The 11,029-nt window shown below is 35.8% G+C and overlaps 1 protein-coding gene across 1 annotated transcript; it reads right to left on the bottom strand.

Moving 5' to 3' along the window:
• Window positions 1-92: 92 nt before the first annotated feature.
• Window positions 93-8,134, bottom strand: LOC104401396 (mucin-5AC-like; the record flags this gene model as incomplete). The annotated part of the gene is made up of 11 exons (XM_010011640.1): window positions 93-203; window positions 1,243-1,381; window positions 2,202-2,319; window positions 2,707-2,886; window positions 3,811-4,027; window positions 4,238-4,347; window positions 5,175-5,265; window positions 5,896-6,010; window positions 6,414-6,675; window positions 7,083-7,136; window positions 8,066-8,134. Coding segments are annotated over 11 exons (1,466 nt in total), but the record flags the coding sequence as incomplete, so codon positions are not given.
• Between the last annotated feature and the right edge of the window lie 2,895 nt (window positions 8,135-11,029).

The following is an 11,029-nucleotide window of genomic DNA, read 5'->3' as shown; positions in this document are numbered from 1 at the left end:
ACTATTCTATGATTCTATGATTCTATTAAGGCTTAGCTTTTTTGCTCCCATATTTTCAATAATTATTTCCCATGCTTATTTTGCATTCTTACAGTTTGTCCTTTATTCATGTCGAGGATCACTGTCTCTAAGCATGTCCCAGTTTTTGTTAGTCCACATTTGCGTAGTTCCACCAGGATGGCAAATGTTCCATCTGTACAGTGCTGAAAAAAAATGCCAACAGTTATTTCACAGAAGGCTTAATTACTGAAGCTTTTCCTGTAAAATTTTCTCTCAATTCTGCAAAATATTTCTGTTTCTGAAGGGGATACAGTCTCTCCCAAATGCCTGGCCTTCTTTGGCTGAAGATTCAGTTTTGCCTTTTGTAATGATTAGGAACAATGGGAGAATTTGCATTTTATTAATGATATACGTATCTGGAGCTTTTATTCATGCATACTTATAATGTTTGGTTCAGTTCTACTGTCTTTTCTTTCTGTAGGTGGTATCAATGCTAGATATAAATTTCAGATAAAACATTTTTCAGGAGAACAGTAACATACAGCTGCTTTTTTTTTTTTTTTTTTTGCTGAATCATACAGATAGGGAAAAAGGAAAGGAAAGAAGAAACCAATAGCCCCTAAAAGAGAAAAAAAATTACTTGTACATTGCTGTAATTAAATATTTTTATTATAATTAACTTTTAATTTTTCTGTTTCTTTTGACTTACTTTAAATCTGTTTAAAAAAGGTTCAAAACCTAAATGAAATATGTAATTTGACTTGAAATGATTTTCTTTATTTGAACTTCTCAGAAATTAAGTAAAAATGTAAGTAATATAAATTACTTATTTTTTTTCTTCAGAACTAGTAGTGTTATTTTTCAGACTTGTACTATTTGGCCCAATACCATACAATACGGTAACATGGCAAAAATTCTACAACTTGGGAAGAAAGCTGGATTAATCACACTGAAGAATGTAGACTAAGGAAATTCTTTAAAAAGGCAGTTCTTCTCAGCATTACTACATCAAGGAGCTGGAAATTCCCCACTTAACACCATATACAGTTGCATGACAGTCTAATAGTTAACTGATGATTGCCATTTGAATGGCAGCATATGTTCTAGTAAACATCTGGCTAAGTGAGAGGCAACTGAACATCTTTATGTCAAAAGAGGTAAGTTTCAAAAGTGTTAATTGAGATGAACTTTTATTTCTGTAAATGTATAAGGCTTTATGACCTAGTAATATCTGCTTCCCACCTTAGAAAGGACGTAAGTGCAGTTTCCATGGTGATCATAGTATTTTTTATCATATGTGGAAATGTGTGAACCTCCCTCTACTGAACATGTTCCTGGGCATGATGTGTTTTCGCAACGCCACTGGCCTCCATTACAGGTACTGGAAGAGAGAAAATCACGTTAGCTAAAACAAGTAACAGTGGTCCAGAGTATAAGGAATTACGGTGAAACTGGGTTCTGCTGTTTTGCTGCTGTTTTTTCCTTCAGGTTGTAGGTTGACACACAGTAAATCTGGGTTTAAGATTCTAAAACATTGTGAACATGTGATGCAGCACATTAAAAGGAATGACTCTGGAATGCATTCACTTTGCTTATTTAGTTGTTTTCCTCCTTTGGACAGATGAACTCTCCAGCAACAGGTATTGGATGAGTCATTGCTTGGGTTTTGTAGCTAACATGAAGCACAACAACAAATTAAAATCTTTTCTGCTTTGTTGTTTAGATATGTCAGAAACTAACAGAAATGTAACCCCATGTCTATTATTAATGTGGAGTATATATGTTTTCTAAGGTGATGTGGTAGTGCACAGGTACAGGATTAATAATTGTAAAATCGAGGCTGTATTGTGTAATCCCTTCCTCTCTCCACAGAAAATAAGTATCTGCAAATATATAAATGATGCCAACTTCATTCCCTTCAGAGAAGTCCACATGTTTGAACAAAATGAAGAGAAAGCATTTTAATTGACTGGTAAGAAATCTAAACATTTTAAATCCTTGGTTTGATCATCTTGAGCTAGAGGGCAATGCTTGTTAAGGCTGTTGCTAAATAAAACAAAGAATGTTCTTTATTGATATTTTGGAATTGTAGCAGTCAGTTAAATATACGCATCAATTGCCAATGATGCAATTGCACATAGTAAACCATTAAACTCAATATGTGAGAAGAAATAGTAAGTTAGAAACATTACAAAGTTTACCAGGAATGACATTGCCCTGAAAAGGAAGTTCCTGTGGCATATGTGTTGCCATTGTAAACACAGGAGCACTGCTGACGGGGAATGCAGCCAGATTTATTGATGTCATCAAATACAGTCCCTAGATTAACAAAATAAAGACAAAAACTTGATCAATTGAAGAGGTATTTCGTATATGCCATTTCTGTTTGCTACTAATCCTGAATATCATCTTAGATCTGCAGCTGTTGTGAATGGACATACCTGTGCAGAGGCCTGTTAGGACTATGCCAGTTTACACAGTGAAGGTAAACTCCATCTGCTTTGAAAGAGGGTCTTACTGTAGCACAGTGTGTTGTTGAGGTACTGGCCTGGAACTGTACTTTTCTGCTTTCCTGCTTTCTTAATGTTGCACATATATTGGCAACTAATTCAGGTTTCCTTTCTCAGCTGAGATGTGACAAATGCTGGTCATTTACAGCTGTGAGTAAAGGGAGCTTAAACCCCAAGGAACCTGCCCAAATCCTACAGGTAAGTTGCTGCTGTTCTTTGAGATCAGAATTGTGAGTACATGATAACTTGCCTGGAGGACAAAAACAACCGTCCATACAGTGTTCTTCACAAAACTGAGATGGTTCAGGATTGGTGCATGTGTCAGCACAGGGGGAGCCGCACTCCTCATACTGCATGTTGTAAGGACACTTCTTGGCTAAAATTTTAAAGGAGGAGAGAGATTTTTTCAGTCAAAAGTGTTTCTGGTTCACTATGTATGAAAATATTTATATTCATTTAACAGCTAAATGTAAAAAAACACACTAAACTGCAGGTTGACTGCCAGATCTCAAAATCTGCTAACTTAGTCACCGAGTTTCATATATTATAGTTGAGATGTGGTTTCCATGACTACCTGATGCCAAACTGGCTCAGTGACTGAATTTGTGTTGACAAGAAGGTGATGACCCCACTAAGTCAGCAAGGCCTGTGTTTCTACTGAAAGCAACCTTCACATGAAGTGAAATGTAAAACTTAATTTCCTAAAGCTTTAGTATATTTACATTTTTATGATACCATTGGAAGGGCAAATAGTACCTCGTGGGCTTTTGTTCTGAAGCAAATGCAGGTCTGATAACAGTATGAACAGCTACACCCCATAATCTAGTATGCGTTTAATTCAGTGCAAATCTCTGTGAAGATTACAGTGGTGCAGACTCCTCACTACCAAGCAAAGGAGATAAATAAGTACTTAAGACATGTGATGACTGAATCACTTAACAATAGAGAATAAAAAATGCTGTAGCCACCATGAGTAAAGGAAACAGGAATAGAAGCAAACAAGCCTGCCTCTTTCTTCCTCCCTTCTCCTTTATTTGCTTCTTCTGTCCCAGTTAATTAAATAATACTTTGACTCTCAATTAGAGTATCCATATAAGTCTTTAATACTGTTTAATCCAATTTACATTAGAACCGTTAGCTCTTTTGCTGAAGTCTTCATGCTGGAACTTGTACATCAGAATCCTCTGGAAAATGCAATCTTGAATGGTCTGTGATTTCTCATGCATCCTCAGCCTCATCTGAGAGCTTGTTGTTTGTTAGTTACTGAGCATAAACTAAGGCTATCTCCTGTGATACTTACAACACAGTTTTGAGGTTCTCCAGTTCAGAGGATGCCCACCAGCATGAGCACACTGCCGGGAGTATTCAGCAAAGGTGTCACAGATACATGAGGCGTTTTCAGACTCTTCAGAGCGGCACAAATCATCTTGGCAAGCCGTAATGTACTCTTTAACATCAACTAGGTGATTACACTCTGCAAATGCAGAGCTGGTCAATGTTTCCTGACATATGTCATCCTTGGAAAGAAAAAAATTAAACAACAAACTAAACAAAATAGAAAGGAGCAATATATTTGTATTGTTACTTTGTATAATTGTTCTTTAATAGAATCATAGAAACTTCTTTAAGTTGCTGTCTCCCAAGGGCATTTCCTGTTGACCCAACTGAAGCTGCAGAAGGGTATGGATAAGTTTGAAAGAAAAATGAAATAGTAAAAAAATCCTTACAAAAATATCAGTGCAGTTATCTGGCAGGGTAGAAGTGGAGTCTTCACATACTTCTGTTGGCCCATCCATTTTCTGCATATTCCCAAACTGCAATGCTGTAATCTTAATATCTGCACAAAAGAAGTTTAATAATGAAGGTTGGGGTTTTTTTGTTCAATGCAACTGTGTGCTATCTTTTTCTTCTTTCAAGAATTCTGCTCAAGACTGGCCAAGGCAGCTAGTTCCCTTCAGTCTTTAAATTGAACATCACCCCTTCCAAAGGAAGCACTACATCCCTGTTTCAATTTACCTTGCACAGCACCCTGGAAAAAGTAAATACTAGAAAACAACTCTCAGCCTGTTACATCTGGATGCAAACTAAGATTTTTACTAGAAAAATAACAAACTATTTTCAGATTGTATTGAGCCCATACAGGGAATAGAGGAAGAATCTAAACAGGGATTTGGACAATGGAGATAGATGCTGGATAGAATGCTATCCAGCGCTGGATAGAATGATGAAGATAAGATCTTACAAAAATTATGCAACTTGGCAGGCAAATGTAGATCTACCAATTTTAAGACAGAACTGAAACAATAAATGTACTGGCCAGACAACACAACTGCCTTTTGCATTGAATATATTTCTATAGCTATTTCTGTTATTAGTTAAAATCTGACTCATTTTAACAGGGTTAGCTGATTAAGTAAATAAATGATGACATACAAGGAATATGCAGTCAGTTCTTAGCACCAGTACTGTATTTATACTTAAAGTATTAAATCACATTACCTGATCTCTGCACTATATATTTTTCAACAGAGATTGAATCATAAATTCTGGATAAATCATTTAACAGGATATAAAAGATGAATGCTGATTATGTTAGAGTTAAAAGAATACAAAGAAAGCAAGTTGAACACTCCAGAAACCAATTTTATTACTTAAAACACTTACTGTTTGAATAGAACTCATTGTAAATTGGAAAGCCATTGAAGTCCCCACAAAGTCCACAGGTCTGATTAGCATATTTCTCATTCAATTCCAGCTAAAATAATGGACAATAAGTTGATAGAAGTTAGTGTTAACATTCTGAACTATATTCGAGACCACTGAAAGCACCTGCAACTGCTGCCTCTTAAGTATTTTCATCAGATCTGTGTAATTTTATTTAGCAATCTAATCCAAACCTGGGTGATAGAATGAAGAGTTGTCTTGATTTACAACACAGAGTTGTAAATATTCAAGTTATTGATGCTACTGATGCAGACTTACGTTTTCACTGTATTATCTATATTACTCTTAGCCTCTTTCTTTCTATTCCTTCTTCAGAAAGAAAATCAAATCCATAGTAAAAATGAAGTCCTAAGAGTGAAATTCTGCTAGAAAATTTTACCTGAAGGGGTAAGTATGCCCTATAACAATGTCCATATGTTGATGATATAATGAAAGTGATTTTTCACCCTGTTTTAAGCAGATGCCTCCTATCCACTTGATGTAAATTCCTGTAATTTTCTTTAAGACTACCTGGGTGTAAACTGATCTTGTACTAAGAAAGAATTGCTCAACTGTATGAGAGTAGAAGGTAATAGTAACCTCCTAAACAGACAGGGACCAGCCTAATCAAAAATAAGCTCAGGTCTCTGAAGGCACAGACAGGTCCAGGAGCAGTTCTTACCAGGATACTGTCATCTTCATTCCACATTAACACAATACCCATTTTGCTGGCAACTTTGACATAAATGCTGCTTTTCTCTATCGTAATTCCAAATTCTCTGTATGGCAGTTGAACTCTGGGAAAAGGCAGAAAGAAAGCTAGGTATTTTCTGATCCAGATGTTTGATAAAGTGAAAAAAAAAAAGAAGGCTTGTGGTATCCAGCATCTGTAGGAATTCTAAAATAATGTAGTTTTGTGGAAAGAAAAACAATTAAAACGTAAGATGGTATAACATCATCAAAAATGAATATGAATTTGTATCCAACTTCTCAGGATTTTTCATCCAAATTGTATTTCTGAGATAATCTCTAAGGGAAGGATTAATTTACTGTGAAAGGAATTAATAGCAACTTATTCATGTGGGTAAAACTGTCAGATTTATTGAAGAACGTAATTTTCCCCCTCAAAATACACCAAAATACTTTTCAAGTTTGAAAAAAAGTCTGTGGTTATCAAACAAGTGTTATGTATAAACTCACCTGTTGCTGTTGATCGTTACAACATCCTTTGTTAGTTCAGCAGCTACACCTTCAAGTATCATGGTGATACGGTTGATTGTTGGAGCATTTTCCACCACTGTGCGCCTAATCTGGATGTTGAAATCCTCATAGGGAGTGTTGCAATGGGATGCAAAAATGTAATTACAGAGCCCAGGGAAGGAGAATATGTCTCCATCGAAGGTCTTGAAGTGGAAGTTGCCCCATGTGCTGCACACACGACCATTGTGAGCAGGATTGGAAGCTGTGAATTAACACTAGCTGTAAAAAAATGGCTTAAAATTCTCAACCTTCATATTGTGAAAGTCAATTTGCTCTCAGTTTTGTATCATCATTAAATAGTTTCCATCTGCCTACCTCCCTTTGTTATTTTCTGTCGATCTATCCATTATAAAACTGTGTATTTATTCTTCACTCGTATCTGTTACTCATATCTCCCTATAAAGGGTTATAGTTACGTTCAGCTAGAGCTTTATTAGTTGTCCACATTTCAGCTAACACTTCAATATTATGTTTCTTAATCACTGTCTTTCGCTTCTTAATAATCCATGACTTCCTTTACCAGTCCCTTTCCCTATTTGTATTACATTTCTCTGTCTGCATGCCCTGAAGTTGAAAACTCACTGAATACATTTGATTTCCTCTACTTACGTCTTATTAATGGATTTGTCAGCATTGGCCAGATGATGTTTACCATAGCAGAAGCTAGGAAAAAAGAAAGAAAACAAAAACTAGTATAACAATACCAAAGTTTGCCCCTAAAATTTATCTAGAAAGGACTAAAAAGTTAATATGCCAGCTCTAATGAAACAATGTTAAGCCTGTCTTGTGTTTCATAGGCCATGGATAGGTTAAAAGTGCATACTAAAATTCAAAATTGGTATAGTTAAATCATAAGAAATTTCTTTCAACTGTGATGATCTGCATTTTCTACCTTTTTGACCCTCTTAAGGAAGTCCGTTTTGTGTTAGGAGAGGCAGAAATTCACAGCTCTGCATATTGGAGTGCTTCAGACACACTGAAAAATTCAAAGGGTTAAGCTGTACTAAATTAGACTGTTACTGGTACAAAAGCATAGTTGCTTTCTCATTAAGCCTCCTCTTTGTAAGGAGGAAATAAAAAATGAAATTATCCTCTTTGCTCTCTGATTGATATTTTTCTTTTAAGGCACTGAAACCCTTTAGAAATTACCAAAAATCTGTTGTACAGGATGATCACAAATCATTATATGGTAGCAATCAATGTAGTTGCTTTGCCATCTTGATTTATCAACATCAGCTGCTGACTTACAGTTTGCCAAAGTGATCTCATTTCCTTGTTTATATGGAACCAAACACTGTGCATGTATATTCCGCTTTGGTATTATGTATATATATTCATGCACATATGCATACAGCCTCTACAAACATACATCTGTTTTCTTAGTTACCTATTATTACAGAAATATAACTACTCTGTGTGATTAGTATTTGGTATCTATCAAATATACTGTTCTTATAGAGAGAGGGGCTTATTAATACACATGTATCTTTATTCAACATTACTGGCAATATCCAAGGAGGTTTTTTAGGCATTTTCATTATTCAGCAGAGATGTGGGAAATAAATACAAATACATGGTATAAATGAACATACTGTTTTGTGTCTGCTGAATAACCTCCATGTATTTGCTTCCTGTTTCCTGCTGGATTTCAGTGTCAGCTCCTGTGAATAAATTATAAAAAGCATATTAAATACAATGTCCTATATCTGAACTTTTAAATCAGAGCTTTTAGATATGATCAAAGGACCCAGATATAAGACAAAGGGGAGAGTCCTTTATCACATCAGAAAGAAAGAAACAGCCCCCTACAAAAGGTAAAATGTAATAATAGAAAGAGAATTTCTATTACAAGTGCAGTTCTAAATTCAAATAACATTTCATTTATATCTGCTTTCTTTGTTCTAATGACTGGATCACAGCCCTTACTTCACTGCTGCACTAAGTCTCATTAATAGGTGAAACAATTACAGGAAGAATTCACAACATGTGGAGTAGCTAGGTAATAATACAAAAAGGCACAGAACTGGTTAAAAGAAACAAAGGACTTGGGTTTTAATCTGATAATGGCTGCAGATACTTATATTCCAGTTTCTTTCATGCCTAAGCAGAGGGGCTTTTCTTCAGGAGCAAATCTAAAGCCTCAGTCAGGGATCTAGATTTGCCTTTCAGCTGGATGCAAGAAGGCACCTCTGAATAATAATACAAGAGCCCATAGCCTGAGCAGTAACCCAGGAGAAGGAACCAAAAGAACCAGGTTTCTTGTTCTACCCCTCTTCTCACTCTGAAATGGTTCAAACTCACATCTTCTCTGCAGAAAACCTTAAGCATCGTTGTAAGCTTTTTGCTTACATCATTGTAAGCCTGTTTGACCAAGGGTTCTTGCTACACCACCTGAAGCTGAGACACTGTGCCAAAAACAGTGGGACAGAGGAGTAAAATACAGGCCATGGTCATGTGACCACATGATTAGGACACTCAGCTACATCAAAACGTTTCTAGTCTTGTGCCTTGCTTCAAGGATTATTTTTGTACCTCCAGTTAAATGGTTACTGGATTAACTATATGAACAGTCTTCCAGATGAGGTCTCCTCTCTATCATGACTCCATTAGTTTTTAATTCCTTTCCATGCGTGGCCCAGCAATACCATACCAGCGGAAGTATTGGCAAAGACTTCTGAGAGATGAAACATTTTGACCTGAAAATTTGATGCCTAGAAAAAGACTGACCCTGAGTTTCTATGTTATTGCTCTAAGGTATTGTCTTTTATCAGTAAATATAGGTAAAAAAATTTCCTGTAAAAGAAAAATAGGTACAACTTTATTTTGTGGAGGACTGAATCCTGTCAGCATGTGATGACTGTGCTTGGAACATGTTGAATAACATGTACCTGTAACCTGCCACGTCTAAATCCTCAAAAGATTTAGGTGATGAAATTACTAATATCTGAATCCTCATCAGGATTATGTGAATGAGCAGTCTAGGTGTCTATAGAATTTCTCTTTAAAAGAGGGACTGCCTCTGTAATTAGATCTTCAGTTAAGCCCACTTTTTTCTTATACAATAGGTGGACAGAGTTCACTGACTCAGAACTGGATCCATAACACCCATCTTGCTTCAGCAAGACACATTGCTTGCTTCAGGGAGCCACATAGGTGGAGTAAAGAGAAATGCTGAAGTCAAGGGTGTGACATAAACCTCAGTCACCTTTGGTGCTTACATTCCTTGCTGACCATTTCCTCCACTTAAGAAACTCAGCCCAGATACCTCCATGAAAGCTGGACAACTACCTTTGCCTTAAAATAATTGGACCAGGGGCACCTTTTTTTTCTTGTAATTATTTTTCTGATGTAACTCCTGACCATTCCCACCATGTAATCAGATTGATTACCTGATCCCAGAGCAGCATCGCCATATCTAGAAGTTGCTGCAGTGTCTGCAGTTTATTTCAGACCTAAACTTTTAATTCTTTTCTCATTTAACTTTATGAGTGACCTCTAGTGATGTATAAATAAGTAACTTAGGATAGAGTTTAACCAAATTTTTAATTTCCTGTTAGTGTTTCAGTATCACAGATAATGTCATTAGGTAAATGTATTCATATCATTATAATTCATCTGGTGAGAAAAATTGATACTGATCAGGTGAGACAAATGCCTCTGTAAGTTTTAATAATAGACCAGAATTTGCTCTAACCCAACACATCTATTGGAATCTCAGCTGGCATGGAATCATAGAATGTTTGTTTATTCTAGCATGAGAACCTTTATTCTAGCATGAGAACAGAGCAGAATAGTATATACATGTATTTTGGTCTGTTAATTTTTCTCAAGGAAGCAGCAGGGGCTTTTGTTTACTTAGCAAATACATCATTCCCAAGGAAATTCTAGCTGCATTAGTTTATTTAGCAATTGCACAATGCCACGCTGTTGACCATTATAAAAAGAAATGTCTCTCAGTGTAAGAATAGTCAAGATAATTTACAAATTGATAATTTGGGAACTGACCTAATTATTAAGAATATTTCTGGATGCATCTTACTAAGTCATATCCAGCTGCCAATTCACGTATGTAATTATTGTTACAATCAACTTATAAAAGTTTGTATTTGACCCAAAATATAGTCAGGCACAGAATGTATGTGGAGATAGTGTGGGATTGGGCCAATATTTTTCAGTCACTTGGAGCATTTGAAAATATTTTCCACAGAGTGTGGTTCAAATAAAGTGGAGTTTGCTGGGCACTGTCTAACCATTACTCTTTTTCCAAAGCAGTTTATCAGGTTAGCATTGCACAGTACAAATAACTTTCATGTTCAATGGATGGCTGAATATGCTTTTGACTGACACTGTGTAACTCTAAACTTAAGCTTGTACTCTAAATGACTGTTGTATTTTGTGCTTAAATCAACTTGTCAGTATTTTAGTGTTTATTTCACAAACTATAAAGTACTTGTCAGTATTTTAGTGTTTATTTCACAAACTATAAAGTAGCCTAAAAGTATATTTGCACTTGTTAATGTTTTGAAAATGATATACCAGATAAATTTACATAGGCA

This window comes from Nestor notabilis, unplaced genomic scaffold, assembly GCF_000696875.1.
Source record: "Nestor notabilis isolate BGI_N333 unplaced genomic scaffold, ASM69687v1 scaffold15550, whole genome shotgun sequence".
NCBI lineage: Eukaryota > Metazoa > Chordata > Aves > Psittaciformes > Psittacidae > Nestor > Nestor notabilis.
Note: the sequence above shows the minus strand (reverse complement) of the source record. Positions and strands in the feature narration are given on the sequence as shown.